General features: G+C 41.7%; 1 protein-coding gene across 3 annotated transcripts in view; it reads left to right on the top strand.

Annotated features, from left to right (window-relative positions):
* Positions 1 to 280: 280 nt before the first annotated feature.
* Positions 281 to 21,409, top strand: part of ADCY2 (adenylate cyclase 2) — a 350,683-nt gene continuing 329,554 nt past the window's right edge. The window contains exons 1-2 of one of the 3 annotated variants that reach the window (XM_075921499.2): positions 281 to 1,002; positions 11,886 to 12,083. In XM_075921499.2, the coding sequence (XP_075777614.2) occupies positions 787 to 1,002; positions 11,886 to 12,083 (414 nt within the window). In that variant the 5' untranslated portion in view covers positions 281 to 786. The remainder of the gene's footprint in view (positions 1,003 to 11,885; positions 12,084 to 21,409) is intronic. The other 2 variants (XM_075921497.2, XM_014573081.4) reach the window with 2 other exon arrangements.

Raw genomic sequence — 21,409 nt, 5'->3', positions numbered from 1 at the left:
ACCGTGGCCCGGCTCCTCATGTCTCGCTTTGCCTTTTTTTCGCCTTCAGCATCTTCTGTTCCGCCTTTCGCGTCCACATTTTATGCGAGGGGCACATCGAAACACGCTGCGGAGTGGAGTGAAGTGAAGCTCTTTCGCCTTCTCTCCCAAAGACGCTGAGGGTTCTGAACCCCGGGGGGACCCACCATGCCCACCGCGGAGGGTGAATACTGAGCGGGAGTCTGAGCTCCTTCTCACGTCTGCCAACTAGCTCACCAGCCAGCGCTGGCCTGAGCCCATGTTTTGCCGCCCCCTTCCCGCGCTGCCCCTCGCAGGGCGCTGCGCAGAGCGCTCCCGGCTGCCAGTGTTTGCACAGCGCGGGAGGGAGGGGCGCGCAGCTCAAGCGAGACTCGCACACGCACCAGACTCCCAGCGAGGGGCGAGCGGACTGGGCGGGAGGCGCAGCAGCTGCGGCCGGGCGAGCTGAAGCTCCAGTGCTGAGGGGACCCCTGCCGTGGAGCCGGGGGAGCGCGCTGGCTGGGCTGGGGCGGGGAGCGCACCGCCGGCTGCCCCGCACACTTGCTGCCGGCACCGCCCCTCCGCGAGGAGGAGCTGCTCCGCCGCCGGCTCAGGCGGAGCGGGGCAGGGCATGTGCGCGCGGGGTGGTGCCTGCTGCTGAGCCACAGCCCGCTGCGAGCCGGCGCACCATGCTGCTCCTGGCGGGGGCTAGCGCTGGGCTGCGCCCCGAGCCCGCCCGCCCGCTGCAGCAGCGGCGGCGCTGAGGGGCCACCTGCTCGGGCCGCCGGGATGGGGCAAGGCGCGATGATGCGGCGCCGCCGCTACTTGCTGGAGCGGGCAGAGCAGGCGGGCGGCGGGGGGAGCTGCGAGCAGCCCCGCGCCCGGGACTGGCTCTACGAGTCCTACTACTGCATGAGCCAGCAGCACCCGCTCCTCGTCTTCCTGCTGCTCATCGTGATGGGCGCCTGCCTGGCGCTGCTCGCCGTCTTCTTCGCTTCGGAACTGGTAAGCGACCCCCCGCCCCGGCCCTTCTCCTTCCCCGCCGCCTGCACCCGCTCCTCGGCGCCTGGGCTCCCTGCGGGCCGTGTTATCTAACTTGCTGACCTCGTTCGGCTCCGCAGAGCGGGGGGAGGCTAGGAGGGGTAGGTGCCCTGTTACAGAAAGTTGCGGTGTTCGGGGTGTCGTGCTATGTTAGCTCGGCGGGCAGCGGCTGGGGCGCCTTTGGCCACCCTCCGCCCGCAAACTTCGCCGCTGCCGCTTCTAGTCTTAAAACGAGTCTGTTCAGCGGCAGCCTAGTGGGAAGTTTGGGCTCCCATTTCCCAGAGCTGAAGCTGCATTGACAACCGTTTCCAGTTTAATTCACTTAATTCATTGGCTCGGGTTCCTTCCCACTGGTAGTTTAGCCGTATTGATCCTTTTTTTTTTTTAAGTGGCAGGGCTTAAATCTACAAAAACCATGAGTCCTAGGAGCATTTTACATCATCCTATTTTATGGCATAGAAGAAAGGTAGTGGAGCCTTTTCCTCTTCTTGGTAGGAACAGCGTTTCCAGAGACTGACCCAGTTTCCAGCCAGAGGTTCTGCTGCACAGTGCAGCCTTTAATTTTTAGGAGACTGAAAGTTTCTTGTGTCCGCTCCCTTTCCTGCATGCTGACTGCAGAGCTTCTAGGAGTTGGGAAATAAAATGGCTCAACAGTGAGCTCAGTCTTACCAGTTGACGATTTCACTCAAAAATCTGTGGATTTGTGCCCTTGAATTGAACAGAGAGGGAAAGCTGTAGAGGGCAGTAAAATTCCTATTCGTTATGGCGTCTTTCCACATTTCACGTTCAGGTTGTCACACTGTATACTGAGTAACAGTGCTTACAGATTTTAAATGGACAATGGGGTTTTCAGGTTGTATGTTTTGTCTGACTGGCCTCTGAAAATTTATTGGCCCTAGTTACTGGTCTCCAAGCGAGGATAAAGTTGAACAGCTTTACACCTTCTCTGTCACTAGCTAAAGAAGGATATTACTGGTGAACCCTGAGGGTACTTTTTTTTCCCTTACCTACTTGGCAGGCAGCATCTGAAAATTTCCCTCTTGACAGCCAGATGAAAAGTGTCTTTTGGCGTGTGTGGGGGTGGGGGTGGGGGGGGGGTGGGGGGGGGGGCTTAGACTAGGTAAAGAAACACAATTAAATGTTTGTTTTTGTTTGTTTTAAGGTAAGATTCCCAACCTGTCAAGTGGAGGGATAGATACAAAGCAACGTCAAACTAGTAAAGCGGCAGAAGTAGCTAGTGATACAGCACAGCAGATTAATGCATTAGTGTTTCACTTCAGAAAACCCTATCTTTAAACACAGATTGCATTGATGAGTTCATTGTAGTGTGTTGAAGACATTGTTGCACAGTTCAGTGTGCTTAACAATCACCCAGGAAGGGAAAAGCAGGCATGTGGCAGAGGTGTGGATGCCAATACCAAAATGTGCTTTCATAGCTAAGGTTGCAGAGCACCTACTTGCAGGTTACTTAGGTCAAGGCAGTGCCAAGGACCTTGAAATCATTTGTACTAAAATTCACATTTTTTAAATAAAACCCAACATTCATTTATCTGATCTACTGTGTAATTCACAACTTCGTGTAACGTATTGCACATGCTCAGTTTCATAACTTCATTTCTGAAGTAAATGATTTGCAATACTAAGAGAGGCGTAACAGCAGGTCTAAACTGAAAGACTATTGAGAGTTATGGAAACAGAGCTGTATGAGTTGGCAAAGTATTGCCATGAGTTACAACCTCCGAAACACTTTGTATTTTATAGTTGAGTCTGTCATTGGAATTCCAGACATACCACAGAGAAAAAAGTGTTTTTAGAACTTTTTTTTCCAGGGTTTCATTTTCTAGTGGTTGACAATGAAAGGAGTCAGTGAGGAGAGAGAAAGGATTCTTCTTTGTCTGTTCAGTTGTGAGGTGAAAGTGATTTCATTTTCAAGACTGAGTGAAAGTTTGTCATTGGAGACGGCAGCCACTGGATATTGGACAAAATTCTTTGGATCATTGCCTAGATTTCCACATAAAAATGTCTTCTTAGAATAATCTTGCCCTGATTTATTCACAGCTAAGGAATTTTTGAAGGCTTAAATCTGTTTCTTTTATATCTGATTTAGAATTTACATCCTCCTTATCTAGATATAGGACCATAATCATATGGTCCTATATAGGACTCTATATAATGAAAGAATCTGGGCAATTATATATAATATCATTCATATCTTATCTGGAAAAGTCATTCTAGAATACTATCAACTCTTGAGTTTATTTTGCACATACAGTTTGTAGTGCTTTTGTGTGCAATATTTAATTGTCAGACAGTAACAAAGTAGGAAATGAAGTCATCTTTCAGCTCAATGCAATACGGTTTCTGAAAAGTTACATACCATGTTTTGAAGTTAAGGAAAATCTTTAAAAGTTACACCATTGGATTTCTTACTATGCAGTTAATATTATTTTGAAAGAATCTTAAATGCATCGTGAAGACAAATTCCAGTTTGACATTTCACAAAATAGTTTCTCATTTTTACTTCTCATTTCAATATCAGACATGAACAGTAGAAACAGGCATGCCAGATAAATGAAAGAATGTAAACTATTAAGCATTTTTATATTTCAGTAATTCCTTAAGAAAATTTGAGGCTGAAAGTCATAAGATGACTACACTTTTTGCTTTTGTTTTTATTTTTATTTGTTTTGTTAAAATTGATTACTATGCCTAATTGATTGCTGATATATTTCATGTTTGTTTTAGATATCATCTTTCTTTTCTGATAATGCATTCAACTATTTCCAAAATATAGCCAGCCTTACAGGGAAATATTGCACTTAGTCATTTATTTTGACCTGTCAGAATACCGGTAGTAAGATGAAAAAATAGAAGCTTTACCAGAATTTCATTAAGAAAGGTGGTTTGAATTTCAAATTGCCATTTGAAATCTAATTCTGTTACCTATGCAGTACACTGGTTTTTATTTAAATGGTTTATTTGTAGATTGTGTTCCGTATCATAGGAGTACTGTGCTTTTGACCTTTGAAAAGTTTAGAACCTCTTGTACATATAATTCCTGGGATGGTGGTAAACGAACAGTCAAATGTAGAAGCTCAAATGATAGCTGTACATTTTCTTTCCTGCTCTGTGACTGTCAGCCTTTTACATGTCCTACCGGGTAGTTCCTTTTGCCTCTCTGCACTTGACAAAAATATAATAAATCAAACACTATGGAAACAGGTCAGGGTTCCATCTTTGTCAGCTGCTTGAAAAGATGGAGAGCAAATTCCTTATTCCCAGATCCCTAAGAGCTTTCCAGTACTAAGAAAGCAGAGCCAGATGTCAGTGTTATTTTTCAGTAGCTACTTACTCTCTTGTTGTTTCTATGTTCCACATGAAAGGAGCAGGGGGGACCGATTCCCCTGCTCCTTTTTCGTATAGAAACTACTCACTATTGCCAGCAATACACTGAATAATGCTGGCTATCTTTGTGTTTTAATCCCAATTTGTAGAAATTAAAAAAATGATTAATCTTGAGCTTGAAGGTCATTGAAATCTAAAATTGTGAAGGGTGTCTGAAATATCTACAGTGGTGACATTCTCTTCTTGACATACCTAAATTAAATTGGGGGGGGGTCACTTTTGAAAGTGAGATGCTACATATATATAAACATTTAGCCTTAAATTACTTTTTAAAGGGCATATATATTTAGATGGCTGTTTTATCAGCCACATCATGGTAGAAATACCATGTGAAATAACAGTTAAATCCACTAACTTGTTAGATTGATCATATCTATTTTAAATAATAGAATGTCCTATGTACTGTGTGTAGTTGTGTGTCTGAATTTTGCTCATATTCTAGCTACCAGCATTTGGCTTAGGTTTTTTTCTTTAAGAAAAAAATCAAATGATGGTGTTCCATTATTATAGAGGCAGAAGACTCTGGGTCTGATCCTGCAATCCTAAACAGAGTAAAATCCCTTTAATTTCAAATAAATTTGATTCACAGGCATAAAAGAGGGGAGAATGTGTCTTTAGGGGGCGAACTTAATGAATCTTTTCCGTGATAAGAACTGCATTCTGTAACTTTTCATACAGATTTGTTGTTACAACACATGTGAACACTATTCAGTAGTCACTGTTCTGTTTTAAATCATTATTTAGTTATAGTGACTTCTCTAGTTTCTGGACCAATTCTTAAAAAAATGTAAAAGTTTTAAAATAGTTACCCAGAAACAGTAGGATCTATAAGTTTTTTAATTAAAAATAAAAATAAATAATCACCATTTTCTTGTCCTTCATATTAAATTTGTTATTTAGTCTTTGTCTCAAGAAAAATACTTGATTAAGTGCTTGATTAAGGACGGTATTTGGTTCTATATTAGGAGCAAAATTATAGAAAAAAATTACCTTTTAGCAGCTGATTTGAAAGTCGGAGTCAAAATGCAGAATTATTATTACAATATATATGGTTCAAGACTTGGATATTCATTGCTTCAGTGGTCCTGACTTCATTTGGGCTGCATGAATATAAAAAAGCTCACATTTGACTTTTGCTGTGTCTACCAGGTGCTGTTGCTCTGAAAATCATAACTTTGAGTCTTGTGACTATCATTGATATTTTAACGGCATAGGAATGTTGCATTACTGAAAATTTTGCACTAAATTTGTTATTGTTTAAAACACTGAAAATTGAAACAATATACTTCAGTAAGTGTATCTTCAGAAATATATGTATATCTGAGTATTTGGTTTTCAAATACATTAAACATCAGATGAATGTATTTGAAAAATCTGACCTGAAAATACAGACAATTACTTGGATTGGTTAGATTATGGAGAATTTGGAAGAAGGAAATCCAGAAGGACTTCACTAAACTTAGTAAAGAACACATGAGGAGGTTAATTCAAAATAGCCAAATGTAGGGCAATAGATGCTAAAAGAAAAACTAATTTTTGTCTTAATTCATTTCAAAGTGGAATATCATGTCCAAGAAGGGTGCTAGATTGCTAGGGTTGGTCAATGAAATACTCTGTTTAACCAAAGGGTAGATGCATCTTTTGCTTTCATGCACTTATCTACTATTATGCCCTTTTTGAGGGAGCACCTCAAGGAGTGAAAATATAGTTAATAGTTACTTCTCACCCAGTGTCTGATGTTTCTTCTCTGAGTGCCGCCCAGCAGCAATTGTAAATGTAGCTTTTATGATGTGGACACCAGTCTACCAGTAATTGGCCTGGGATCACTAATTTATTTTCCATCGGCAGTTTAATATCCTCACATGGGAGCAACTGTTGGCTACTGCCATGCTGGGCTGGATTTCAAATTATGCCATGTGAGTGAAAGGCTTTGCATTCCCTGAGCTCCATCCAGTCCCTTGGCACCAAAAAGATGAATTATTAATATGCACTGGAAGATTTTATTTCATATACTATTAACAAAGTCAAGCGATGCAAATCAATGAATAAGAAGTCCAGATACAGCAAGCTGCCAAAATCATGTGACATTTATAGAATGAAAAAAAGAAATAACATGAAGAATGGATTTATAGCTGGAGCCAGAACAGCTCAGGCCAGGTCTCTGGGGATTGCCCAAGCCGTCATTAAGCAAGGATCACTTATACCAGCATGTAGGGTATGATTCAGATCTCTTACATCATTGTTATGGCGGTGTAACTGCATTGACTCCCATGAGGTTTCTTCAGCTTTATGTGCAATAGTCAAGCATAAAAACACTATACAGAAATCACCCTGTCAATGTGAGTCATGTATAGCGACTTTCCTCCGACATCCAAAGTACCAGTGGTTTGTCTCTTTTGAATCCAAAAGAGTTGCACTGGAGCTGAATTTAACTGATGATGTCTGTTATTTAGATGGAGAACAAAATGCTAGTAAAATGATGATGTAATTTTTAAAATAGGGTGTATTTTAATGCTGTCATTTATTTTCTGGAAAACCTATTTTAGGAACTTATAAAATATTAAATATTAATTTAGCATGCTCTGCAAAGAGAGTATGAAACAAATCTTATTCAATAGACCCCTTTATGTATTCAGAGTTATATCAGGCCACTTGAGTGACAAATATATTTTCTGCTTTTCACTTCTGTTAACCCTGCAGAGCCAAGAATGCATCATTGAATGTAGCTGTTACACTAAATTCCTGATAATTTACACTTTTGTCATTTCATGGGTAGCAAAAATCCCAGTGAGGGCATTGTTTGTCCTGAAGACTCTTCTGTTACTGGTGGTGGTGATGATGTATGATGGGAAATAACCCAGTTTGTCTTCTGTACTGCACTGTAGCTCGAAATAAGATACACAATTTGAACTACTGTACACATATTGTGTATCTTATTTCGATCTTATTTTGAAATAGCTTATTTCGTAATTTAGTGCTGTTTACACAGTACCACATTTCAAAATACCCTGCTATTCCGAAATGTCCCTTACTCCCGGTGGAATGATGTTTATCGGGACGTCAGAATAGGAAGCCCATTATATTTCAAAATAACAGGCTTGCTGTGAAGACTTGGGATAGCTATTTCAGGATACTCTAGTATCCTGAAATAGCGCTCCAGTGTAGACATAGCCTTAGCTTAATTTGGTAGGCTGGAAGTTAGAAAAAAGTTTTTTTTTTTTTAAGTTTTAAACTAGTCACACTTGCTACAAGAATAATTGAGGGTTGATCATCCTTGAGCCCTAAAGTACCATTTTTGTAACAGTTGGTTTTCAGAATAGAGCCACATTTAATAAGTATGAGAAGACCAATGTACTTAGCTGTTTTGTTTGAAGCATTTCAAAATTCTCTTTTTGTGTTTACATTTAAATTTAGAAAACTTTTCATAATGTTCAGCTATGGGCATAAAAAGCTGTTTAAGTTAGTTCAGCTTGCGTGTACACAAGATTGATAAAACAATTGGGCCCCCAGCAGTAGTCTGCTACACATAAACTGAAAGCAAATTATATTAGCAGTACAGAATAAACCATAAATTGCCAAAGGATTAAAGTAGCTTATGGAAATATATTATTTGCTTAAATTGCAAATACTAAGTTTTTATTATTTTATAGAGACACTTCATTAAAATGCATGATTTACCATAATAGAGTTCAGTGTTGTACAATAGTTCTATTGTTTAAAATCTAAACTGAGGTCATGCCATTTATTTGGACAAAGAAATAATTGTGTAAAGGATGAAAAAAACCTGTGGCTTCTTGAAAAGACCTAAGAGAGTGATTCTGCAGTTTCTACTTGAGATAACAAGATTACTGCATATTGCATAAAAGCTCAGAATTCTGTCCAGAACAGTGGTACCTATTTAATTTGTTCAGTAATTAAAAGACAGCAAGGAAGAAAACGTTTATAAAGATAAAGGGCTGATCAAAGAAGAACCATATACTGTAGGCTAAGCCATTATGTTGCAAGGAATCATGCTGTCAGATTAATTCCATTACCTTAGTGTACTTTAATCTCTGACACCAGTGATAGAAAGGACAAAATATTTTTCTTTATTTTTTGAAAAAGAGCTAAGGAAATGTGATGTTCATGTTTTCAGGGTTTCATCCCTTTGCGCTTGTCTGCTGATGTTAGCCTACTGATCTTGTTAATGTTTATAACTTTTTAATCCATGTTTTGCAAGTTTTAAATGTTCAGATTTGTAATTTGTCACAGATCATCCTCAATCCTCATTAAATGTTATAAGAAAATATTATGGTTAAAAGCTGGTACCAAATAAAAAATATGGGACAAATCCTCCACCCTTATTGACAGTAAATTAACATTTATTCTTATATGCAGCGTTGTGAAATACCTAAGGGTTTTTTTTTCCTGGAAAAAAACCCCAACTCAGTGATTTGCGTATGTGTTTTCTGGGCTATTTCATTATTTTGAACTTCTTTGACTCTGACATATACTTAATCATAACAGCATATGAAAGGTTTGGATATTAAACATATGAACTAGTCCCTTAGGGGATGTAAATAAGTGTAGCTTCTGTTGAAATCAGAGATGTTTTTATTTACATAAACCTTGGCTCTGTCCCATTATGTTCTCCCTATATGGTCACATTCTGTTGAGGGGCACGACTACTAGGTTGAATCAATTTTAATTGGCTATTGAAAAGAGAGGAATGGGTGGAGTTTTGAATTTCTATGGATGCCTGCTTTGACAATAATCTATAAATAAACAATTGAATATAGTGAAATAATGAAAAGAGGAATTTTCAGTGTTGTAGCCTCAGCAAACTCTTTAAGTCCCTGTTTCTCTTCAATATTAGTTTCATTAAATAATAGCCTTGTCATCTTTAATGCTAGCAACATCACCTTTTGTGAGACACAACATATGGAACTTACTGTTACTATGTAATAGTCGAGGGAAACTAGACTCTTTTGACTATAACAGTGTTCTGGTCTCAGATCGATGCAACCGAGACTAGAAGTGCAGAAGTGTTGTATTTCTGCAGTCAGTATGTGTACATTTGTAAATTTGTGTTAATATTTGACCCTCCTGCTGCAAACATGTATACGGATGCTTTAAGCAGTAGTGATAAACATATACAAGCCCACAGATATCTACAGATCCACGATTTGTTTTGGTGGATATTGAAGTGTATGTGTTTACTATGAAAAGGGTCTACATGGGTGCTTGTCCCACTCCACCTTGTCTGGTGCTTATTAGGCAAATGGGGTTGGGACACTTCCTGCTCAGGAGCGTGGTCAGGACATGGGTGTTTGTCCTGCTCTGCCTGCTGGGATCAGTATACTAAGAATTGCAAAGCACCTGGATGTTAGAAATATGAATTATATATGCAATAATCGACGAGGAGTCCTGTGGCACCTTATAGACTAACTGAAGTGTAGGAGCATAAGCTTTCGTGGGCAAAGACCCACTTCGTCAGATGCAACAAAGGTGGTATTTTGGGTGGTGGGGGGTAGAGGGGGAAAGGGAAAGTTGCCAAAGACTTTGGAAAGCTGTTAAGGATATCTCTGCAGATATCCAGTATTTTTTTGAGTCTTTATGTGGAGTTGGGAAGCGGGTGTGGGGAGAGGAAGGAGAATGTACTGCACATGTTTTCAGTCTTATGTAACTTCATTGTTACTCAGACAATTTTTGTTCAAACAAAAGAAAAGCACATCCCATTGAGAACTATTATATGGCATGCCAAGTTCTAAACTTAAAACTGGCTTTGTGTTTAAACTTATCAGAGCACAAAAAGAGTATCTGCAGAATTAAAGAACAAGAAACATACTCACACATCTCAAAATCAACCAAATGGGATTTTTCATATAATCCAGAATTCATCTTTGGGCTGAGAAATAAATATAAGAAATTTCATCCTACAAGGGAATTTTCTGGAAGTTTTGAGTTGTTCAGAAATAGGGTTTTGGGTCCTGACTCTGCAGCTCTTCCTCACATTATTGGTCCCATTGCAATTTGTGGGATTGCTCACATAAGAGAATATCTCTGTGTGTAAGGCTTGAAAGTCAGGTCTTTACAGTGCTAGTGCCTCTAACCATAAAGTTTAATAACCACAAGCACTGTGGCACTAATACAATGGTATAAAACAGTTAATTCTGTTTCAAAATAATGTTATTAAAATGATTTATTTCTTGAAGGCTGTAAGGCCATATAATAATGGGTTAATTATTTTTGGTTCTGAAAATAATTTGAAGTATTGCTTAGTTTAAATTAGTGTTGGGCAACCAACACAAGTGAGTGGCCTTTTTTCATCTGAGTGGTCTTCATGAACAGTGGTGGGCAGCCTGCAACCCGCAGGCCCCCTGCATACATCTGTCACTCACTGGGGCCTGCGAGCCTGTACTTCCTACTCCTCTCCCTCCCTCCCAGCATGTTTGGAGCACCATGAATTGCCTGATTTATGCTCCATCTCTGATTCTCCTTTTGCCTCCAAGAGTTTGAACAGCCATGAACAGCTGATTTGCAGTTCAAGCTCTGGGAGGAAGGGGGAGGAGCGGGCACGGAGCATGAAGTAGGCAATTTGTGGTGCTCCGAAAGTGCTGGGAAGGAGTGGGAGGAGTAGGGAGTGTGGGGCTCCAGAGCCCCAGTGTGACAGAGGTGCGCATGTGTGTAGGAGCAGATGGGGGTGTTTGAGATGCAGGTGGAATCCCAATACAGGTTGTCCACCACTGGTTTAAATAAATCAAATTTATAGATAGGATGGTTGATGGTCTATAGATAGGATAGGATTGAAATCTGATTCATAAGGTTGATGATTTATAGATAGGATAGGATTGAAATCTGATTCATATGTATCGGATTTTCCCAAGTTGTTGGATTCTGTTAACTACTAAATTTCCAATAAGAGGGCTTATGAAATTTAACTCAATTCAAACATGTACATTTAAATGAGTAATTTACACAGCTTTCGATACAAGAAAACCTCCATAGAAGTGTGAATAGTACATTCCTATATTACCCGCACATTCTTTGGTGCTATTCTGGGTTAGATAATAAGGAGTTAAGCCCAAATTTGTAAAGGTTTTTAGGCATTGTTCTGCTAAGCATTGCAAGCCTAAACTATTTAGATGGCTAGGTCCCATTTCAGTATGTGTAATGATCTTCTTGATTCTTCTTTGTAACGATCATTTCCTCCACTTTTTGTAGGATGCACAATGCAATAATATTGGTAATAGTTTGTGTACTATGAAAATAGCCCAAAATGTGATATTAAAAACGAAAAAAATAGTTCAGTGTTTTCAACATTATGGCTTTGTGAGATTCAGACTCAATGGGCTACCAATTTAGGAAAAAAATTAATTAAATATTTGTGAGGAAGACTGACAAGTTTTACTTGTGAGCCCAAGTGCTTTGTTTTAACTTCCTTTTCACTTTTCTCTTTCCAGGCAATTGACGATCATGTGGCATTTTTAATAACCGTTCCAACAGCCCTAGCAATCTTCTTTGCCATATTTATCCTTGTCTGCATAGAATCTGTGTTTAAGAAGCTGCTCCGTATTTTCTCTTTGGTGGTGTGGGTGTGTCTTGTTGCCATGGGATATCTCTTCATGTGTTTTGGAGGTATCATCTGTCCCTGGGACCAGGTAAGTTTATTTTTTAATTTGTTCTCTTTAGAAAATATGAGTCAAATCCTGAGAACACTTTCATATAGAAGTATTCTCATTCCTGTCAGTGGTATGGCTTATGTGAAATACTTGCATGAATAAGGGTTTGCAGACGCAGACTCTACATAAATGTACTTCTATTTGAAAAAGGGAAAAAAGAGCGTGTTCCCTTTTTTTATCTTAATGCTGTATAAAGAAGGTCTGAAATATATCTTTTCTTTTTGCCTGCTTGCTTAGAAATTGAACATTCTGTTTTTCTGTCATGGAAGATTATGGGGTGATTGAAAAACTGTTGCCGTTGTGGTATTAGAAGAGTAAAGAGAGGAAAGGACTGTTTAAAGTTTTGTTTTTTGTTAACACTTGTTCCATTTCAATAAATTCTGATTCTAACCCATTGAAGAAAAGAGAATTTGTTAAAGATTGAACATTTTCATCCCTTCAGTTAGGGTTGAAGAGATTGCAATACAAATGTTCTGAGCTCTTCAAAAGATCCTCAAAAAAACCCCAACCATTCTGGACACACCGCATATTTCTAATGTAATAAACAAGTAGGGAAGGAAAAATACTTTGCTCCACAACCTTCTAGACTATCTCCATATGTCTTATAGAAGCAAGGTAAGGCACAAGCCCAATTAAAAACCCCAAACCAAAACCCACTTTGCAGATCTGTACATGCCTACACCTAGGCTACGTCTACACTGGCCCCTTTTCCGGAAGGGGCATGTTAATTTCAGCTATCGTAATAGGGAAATCCGCGGGGGATTTAAATATCCCCCGCGGCATTTAAATAAAAATGTCCGCCGCTTTTTTCCGGCTTTTAGAAAAGCCGGCAAAGAGCGTCTACACTGGCCCCGATCCTCTGGAAAAAGCGCCCTTTTCCGGAGGATCTTATTCCTACTTCAAAGTAGGAATAAGATCCTCCGGAAAAGGGCGCTTTTTCAAAGTAGGAATAAGATCCTCCGGAAAAGGGCGCTTTTTCCGGAGGATCGGGGCCAGTGTAGACGCTCTTTCTGGCTTTTCTAAAAGCCGGAAAAAAGCGGCGGACATTTTTATTTAAATGCTGCGGGGGATATTTAAATCCCCTGCGGATTTCCCTATTACGATAGCTGAAATTAACATGCCCCTTCCGGAAAAGGGGCCAGTGTAGACGTAGCCCTAATGTATGACAAAACAAACTAAAAAAGAGGTGCCTCTGATTAATGTAGATGTTTTTGGAAAGTCACTGAAAGCGAATAATGGTTTATTCATATCAGTAACCATTAAGCAACACATGAAATTCTGTAGCAGAGAACAAATAAGAGGAGAAAAGAATCCTGTTGTATGGAATAATGTACTTGTATCCTTTAACTGACAGATTAAGTTACTTGAAAAAGCAAGTAAATGAGTACAGGCAGTCCCCAGGTTACGTACAAGATAGGGACTGTAGGTTTGTTCTTAAGTTGAATTTGTATGTAAGTCAGAACTGGTACATATTGTAAGGGAAACTCTAGCCAAACATTTCTCCAGAGCTCAGTTTTATTCTCCCACACCTCACTTCCCTCAGTCCTTTATTCTCAAGATGAGGTGTCTGCTGAGAAAAGCCGCTCCACGTCTCCCTGGTCTGCTGAGGGGGGCGCTAGCTTCGTGTCTCCCTAGTTTGCTGGGGGGAAGCAGCTAGTACGGGGTTGCCTCACCCCGTTTGTAAGTAGAGATCCGATGTAAGTCGGATCCATGTAACCCGGGGACTGCCTGTATTAGAATTCTTCCATTAAGTAACTTATTCCAGAGAAATAATTATCTTTTACTTTCAGTGTAGGCTTGGAAAATGAGCAAAGTGTGATAAATACAAGTATTAAATTTAATATGACAAAAACTAAAAACAAACATCCTCCCCCAACATGCTCTGCTGTTGGCACTTGCTAGGAAATGCAGTATTCAGTTTCTTAGAATAAGAACTAGACAAGGTGAATAAGACAATGGTAGACTCAGCGTGTTGCTTTATAAATTAGATATATAAAATACATGTATGAGAACAAAAGCAACTGAGGCATATAAATGATCTAAAACTAAGGCCCATATCATTGCTAGCCTTCTGCAATTGAAAGATTGGCTGGAAAATCTCTGCTGGGAAGTGAGTGTGTGGAAAGCAGGAGAGAGGAACATCATTTCTGCTTCTATGGGCTCTTACCGAAGCTACTCACTGAAGTCCTTTAGGTTCAGTTAAGATTCATGACATAAGCCTCTGCCAAATTTGTGGATTTCTATGCAAAAATCTGATTGTGAGTTAATGCTGCTTCAAGAGAATTAAGCCCTGCTGCAAACCCACTCTCCGTGACAGTTATTGCACCTCATCAGAAGGACTATGCCAGGGTGCAGTTGCAGCAGTGCATAGCAAGGATATTAAGTGAATAATTGACTAATTGTGTACTCGATACAATGTGTATCGAGTATATGATTGGTCTGCAGTATAAATGCAGGAGCCGGGTGCAACCACAGGCAGCCTGGCTTCTGCTATATTTAAACTGCAGAGCTGCAGCAGGGGTAGGTCTGGGACCTAGTGTGTGCTGGGACTCAGCACTCCTGGCTAGCACTGGGTCTTAGACTACTGCAGCTTTGCTTTTAAAATGTAGTAAGAACCACAGGCTTTTACTACATTTAAAAAGCAGAGCCTCAGCGGTCCCGGACCTAGTGCGAGCCGGGACTGCTGAGTCCTGGCTAGTGCCGGTTCCCCCACTGCGGGTCTGCCTCTCCTGCCCCTCCCTTCACGCATTGCAGAGACAGTGCTTGGGGGAACCAGCTTTTAAGCCAGCTCCCCCCAGTACCAACTCCTGCTTCCCTTCCCTTTGCTGCCCCTGATAGAGAGATAGTGGAGCAAGTAATTGAGTAGTGACTTGGCTACTTGAATAGTCGCTTACATCTCTAGTACATAGAGGGGCAGCCCCTCCACAAAAGTGGGGGATCCCAAGTATCTGTTTAGAGGAAAACTATGAGTTTGGGAGGTTGTACCTCCTGTTTTCTTTACACCGGTCCAGTACTTTCTCAGAGGGGGGAGGATTTGAGCGACGTGAAGTAAATCTGATTGAGTCTTCTGCCTTATCCCATGTCAGCATCATTCCCATGAATACTGCTGCAGGAAGTAATGACCATCTCCTTCTGTCAGAATACCTATTACATTCATTTGACACAGAACTGACACCTAAATTGATAATCTACTGTGATGTATTTTTCATATTTCCAATACACTTATTATTAGTCCACTGTTATTACAGAGTTATATTTTGCAACTTTTATTTTCTTGCTTTTTTCTTCTGTTGAATGATAACAAGGATTTTATCATGTAAATTAAATTTTGATTTTGTCAAATTCTTGTTGATTGAAAATTTGGTAGAATCTTTATTATAATATTGCTATATACAGTAAAACTCCAATAGTCCAGCATCCAATTGTCCGGCACTCCCAATAGTCCGGCATCTAAATGGCAAGAGCCTAGTGCAGAGGTGGCCAACCCGAGGCTCTTGACGGAAAAAAATTGCTGCTCCTGACAGAACTGGGACGGAACCCGGAACTGCTCAGGTCTGTGCCATTCCGTTCATGGCCCCCAGCACACTGCATTGTACCCTGCGCGTGCAAGCCGGGTCGCACGCAGCGTCCCAGCCTGCATGGCCTAGCAGCTGTCCACTGAGTGCATGCAGCTGCTTTGGGACCTGGGCATAAGGTTGGGGGGGAGAGATGCCTGGCTCTGGAGAAGGGGAGGGAGATTGGGGCGGCGCAGCGGCTCTGGCTCTGGGACCCGAGCATAAGGTTGGGGGTAAAGAGGGAGGGGATTGGGTTACAGCAGAGAGGGGAGGTGTTTGGCTCTGGGGCAGGGAAGGGGAGCGGAGGGGGATTGGGTTGTGCACGGTGTCCCGGGTAGCTCATGCTCAAAGCCGGCTGCTCAGCGCACGTGCCTCAGCGCCTGAAGGGAGACACCTAGCTGTAGCGGAGGCTCTGGGACCCAAGAATTAGGTTAGAGCGGGGGGAGGGGGATTGGGTTGGGATCATGCCCCCTTATAGTACCTCCTGATAGTCTGGCATATCCGTTAATCTGGCACCAGCTAGGTCCCAAAGGTGCTGGATTATCGGAAGTCTACTGTATATGTTGGCTACTAATCCTTTAAGAGAAACAGTGACTTCAAAAAGATCTCTGCCTTATTACTTAGGCCCTGATCCTGCAAACACTTATACACATGCTAAACTTTAAACACATAAATATCTGATTTTAAAACTGTTGACTTGTGCTTAAAATTGAGCACATATGTTAGTAACTGTAGGTCTAGGGCCTTCATCTCTATAAGTGTCAATGAATATGTCATAGTAGAAAGAATAAATTTTCTGTTCAAGTTGTTAATGACTGATTGGCACTAAATGCCCATATCAAAGCTTTCTATTATAAAAAGGAAGGAAGGAAAGAAGTGGTGGAAGTGAGAAGAAGTCTCTTCTAGATAGTACTTTTCAGATCTCTCTAGGCTGGATTACTCAAACATTGTTTTTTTTCAGACTGCACCTGTGAACAACACACACATTACAATTTTTGCAGAAGATAGGAGTAAGAGTACAGGGGCTACCCTTAAAAATTTGCAATTTTTCATCTGAGTAGGTAAAATTTACTTAATAGCTGCAGCAGTCATTTTTTACTTCCCTATGACTGCTAAAGGAAATACCAGCAATACTCAGATATTGAAGTACTAGCAGATGTACCCAGCGTTTCCTCGGTCTGTAGCTGAAGGAAAAATAGACCTGTGTTATTTCAGTGCTTATATTTTTCAAAAATGAAGGAAAATTAAGGCAGGAGTGAGTTGGGAGGTGAGGAGGGGCAGGGGGTAGGTGGCTTAGGGCAGAGGGTTGGGTGATGGTGGGAGCTTGGGGTGGGAGAGTGGGTGCTGAAGTCAAGGCACATGGGAAGTGCAGGACTCAGGGCAGGGGACTGGGAGGTGTGGGGGGCTTACCAGGCTTGATGGTGGTGACAAGGGTGGTGTTGCTCTGGCGGCGACCCCTCCCAGAGGGCTGGAGCAGCACTCCCCTGCCAGTGGGCCCCTCCAGTTGCCCTTCCCTGCAGCCTGCAAGATGTCTGGTGGGGACCAGGCTGTAGAGGCTGCCGCCCCCTTCAGCTACCCCTCCCCCATGTCTTGTAGGCAATTGGGGGAAGGGGCTATGAGGGCTTCTCCCCCAGCAATCTCTCTCCAGTGGCCCCTAGGACTGTTGGATGTTGCAGTGGGTGAGACTCGCCTCATCCAGTGGCCCCCTGTGGCCAGCAGGCTCTCCACGTGGGGGTTATGCTCCAAGTTTGGGGCAGGGGCGCTCCTTACTGGTGTGCTAGCAGGCAAGATAGCACAGCCCCAGCCCTGCTGGCCACTCTGTTGGTCAGGCCTGGGCAAAATCCAAGCCATCAGGTCTGGCCCGCAGACTCTGCTGCTCCCTGCTTGCCTCGCCCCACCTGCACGCTGCTCAGAAACACAGTTGTGGGGCATTTTTTCTTTAAAAACTGAGACCACAAGGGAGGAGGGAAAACTTTAGGAGCTGCTCCCGCCCCCAGCACAATCCTATTGGCTGGTGTCTGGCCTGTGTAGGGGGAGGGGGCATGCAGGGAGGCTGATTCAGGAATCTCTGCTGGCTTGTAAGTCTCTTGGCAGAGCCTTCCTCTGGCACCCCAGTCCGTCCCTGTCCCAACCTTCTGCCCCCCACTCCTGCCTCCTACTCCACAAACCCAAATCCTCTGCCCCTCTCCTGTACCCATATCCCCTCCCAGATCTGGCACCCCAGTCCCCTCCTGCTCTAGCTCACAAGCCAAATCCCTGCACCCCCTCCTGTACCCCAATTCCCTGCCCTAGGTCACAAGCCAACTCCCTGCACCCCAGTCCAGTGCCCTAGGTCACAACTCACGCCTTACTCCAAGGTCCCTTCTGTACCCAACCTCCATCCCAGACCCCACACTTCTCCATTAATATACTAGAAGAGTGTGGCGCTCAACCACTTTCCAAATTCTTAAAGTGGCCCCCCATACAAAATTATTGCCCACCCCTGCTCTTAGAGCTACAGCTGCCCCCAGTGGCCAATCTCAGTATCACATCCCTCTGCTTTGTGCCCCTCCCTTTCTGTGTTGTGGGAAATAGTCCCATTCCTGGAACTTTGCATTTTGCAGGCACAACCAGTCCCTGACCTTAGTTTAAGTTAGGGTAAGAGGAAGATGCATACACAATTTGCTGGTCCTAGGTTTTATAGTTTAGGAGGAATTCTTGAACAAATGGACAAAAAATATACATACAGACAGACACACACTAAAATATATGTATGGATAACATGTCCAATAATACATTGGTAGCGCCCTTGGCTTTACCTCAGTATTTTTTGTTTCCCTTTTCTATCATTTGCTTTTCTACTGAGTATTTCTGATGCTGGCTCAGAGTTGTGATATTGGAATTTTTGAGGCTCTGTTTATATTTAGAATTTAAATTCAGTATATTAACTGTTAAATGACTAAGAATAATTTTCCTTTAAATTTATGTTTAATACTGTATGGCTATTTTTGAATACATGTTTTTGTCTAGTATAAATTCAAAGTGAAGTAAAGAAAAAGAATTCTGTATGCTCTTAACTAGCAGAATTAATCATCCATGTGATTTTTGGACGTTTACAAATTACTTCAAATAATTAGTAAAATACCCATAGATATTTAAATACCTTTATATCTTGCATGCATAGAGACATCCAGCAAAATAAATCCAAATTGACTAAAGATATGAATGTGAAGTGGGTTTGTTAAACTATATAAAATCCTTCTATGGACACTGTTATTCAGAATTAAAGTAGTTTTAATTCAGTTTGATTTAATTCACTTTGAAAGTTAAATAGCTAAACTGAATTTAAGACATGAATTCTGAATGAGTGTGTTCCTATAGAGATTTAATACGTTTTAGCGAATCTACTTCACATTCAAGCCTTTCGTTAATTTGGATTATTTTCCTTGATGTCTCCATGTACACAAGCCCTTAGTGTTTGCTGCCTCCTAAACTGTGTCATTAATACAGTAATTTAGAAGCCAGGTGATGGATAATATAAGCTATACAAAAGCAAACCCATAAAATAGCCTTCTTTAAGCATTAAATAAGTTTCTTTTCAAAGCTGATTTTGTAATAAAAATCTCTCAAAGGGTTTCAGAAAGAAGTTTTCCTAATGTGCACTGAATTGAAGTAGTATGGTTTTCCCAAGGGCAAGTCTACATTACAGTGCTACAAATCAGTGCAGTTGCACTTATGCAACTGCACTATTGTAGGGCATCTGCTTTCCTGTGGTCATAATTACTCCACTTTGATGAGAAGTGGAAGTTGTGTTGGAGGGAGTGTCTTCCACTCCCAGAGTAGACAGCGCAAAAATTGTGTCATCCAAGACGTGGAGACTTGTTCACATCGCTGAATGATGTAAAAAGATTGATTTACGAGGTAATGTAGAGTTGGCAGACAAACAACTCAGATGTCTCTACGGGTGTGTCTAGACTACCTAGTTTTGTCGACAAAAGTGGACTTTTGTCGACAAAACTATACCAGCGTCTACACTACCGCTGAGTACATAACGTCGACAGAACTCAGCAGTTTTGTCGACGCTGGTATACCTCATTTTACGAGGCATAACACCTTCTGTCGACAGAACTCTGTCGACAGAAGGTGTTATTGCCTGTAACATTGCGTCCAGACTACGGAGTTCTGTCGACAAAGCAGCTTGCTTTGTCGACAGAACTCAATGTGTCTGGACGCTCTTTGTCGACGGAAGTTTTGTCGACAGTATCTGTCGACAAAACTTCCGTCGACAAAATGCGGTAGTCTAGACGTACCCTACGACTGCTCACAGTCCCCAAGCAGAAGAGTGAAAATGAAATGACTGTCAGTGTCACTGCTGTTAGTTAGAATCCTGTGGTTTGATATGAAATTGACAAAAAACATGAATGTTGTTGGCATGAGACAGTTATCTCTCTAGATCAGTGTTTCTCCCCGAAACCTCTTTGAGAAACTAGCGAACTGGCCGCCCCAGGTTGTTTATTTACTGGCTTCACGGCCACAGAGCCTCATGGCATCCATTGGCTCTGGTTCACCATTTGCCAAGGGGAGCCATGGAAAGTGGCAGCCAGGCACATGCTGCTTCCCGTGGCTCCCCTTGGCTGCAAAAAGTGAAACCGAGCCAATGGGAGCTGCGAGGCTCTGTGGCCGTGGAGCCAGTAAATAAACGTAGTGGCCAATTAGCTAGTTTCTCAAAGTGGTTTCATGGACACTGGGTACGTCTAGACTACATGCCTCTGTCGCCAGAGGCATGTAGATTAGGCTACCAGACATAGGAAAATGAAGCGGCGATTTAAATAATCGCCACTTCATTTAAATTTACATGGCTGCCGCGCTGAGCCGACAAACAGCTGATAAGCTGTTTGTCGGCTCAGCGCGACAGTCTGGACGCTCCCCTGCCAACATCAAACGTATTTGTCGACCACCCAGGCATGCCTCCTGGGATGACGTTTACCTGGGTGGTCGACAAATACCTTGATGTCGGCAGGGGAGCGTCCAGACTGTCGCGCTGAGCCGACAAACAGCTTATCAGCTTATCAGCTGTTTGTCGGCTCAGCGCGGCAGCCATGTAAATTTAAATGAAGCGGCGATTATTTAAATCGCCGCTTCATTTTCCTATGTCTGGTAGCCTAATCTACATGCCTCTGGCGACAAAGCATGTAGTCTAGACGATTTGAGAAACACTGCTCTGGCTATTTGGTCCTTTTACTATGTCTCATCTAATCTTTCTACTCTCATCTATTCCAATTGAGTGAGTATGTGTCATCTCAGGATTGCATGTAGAAATAAAAATTCTAGACACTCTGAATAACTACTTCTTTGAACATACGTGTGGAACCCATAAGGGTAGAGGCAGTTCTTGATATAATCCTAAATTGCATACCGGATCTGGTCCAAGAAATGCATATAGCTAAACTACTTAGCAATAGCAACCATAATGTAATTAAATTCAACATAATTGAAATCTATCACAGTTGCACTTTATTCAAAAATTGAATTAAAAAAATGAGGCAGATAGTCAAATAGAAATTAAATGGAACAGTCATAAGAGTGAAATACTTGCAAGCTGCACTGAAATATTTTTAAAACACCATAACAGAGTTTCAAAATAGATGATAATCAAAATATGAAAAAAATATAGGAGGACCAAAAAATGCTACCTTGGGCCAGAAAAACAGAGTAAAAGAGGCAGTTTTATATAAGAGGACATCTTTTATAAATTAGAGCTCAAATCCTAAT

This window comes from Pelodiscus sinensis, chromosome 2 (genome assembly GCF_052426305.1).
Source record: "Pelodiscus sinensis isolate ZL-2025 chromosome 2, ASM5242630v1, whole genome shotgun sequence".
NCBI classification, from domain to species: Eukaryota; Metazoa; Chordata; order Testudines; family Trionychidae; genus Pelodiscus; species Pelodiscus sinensis.
Note: the sequence above shows the minus strand (reverse complement) of the source record. Positions and strands in the feature narration are given on the sequence as shown.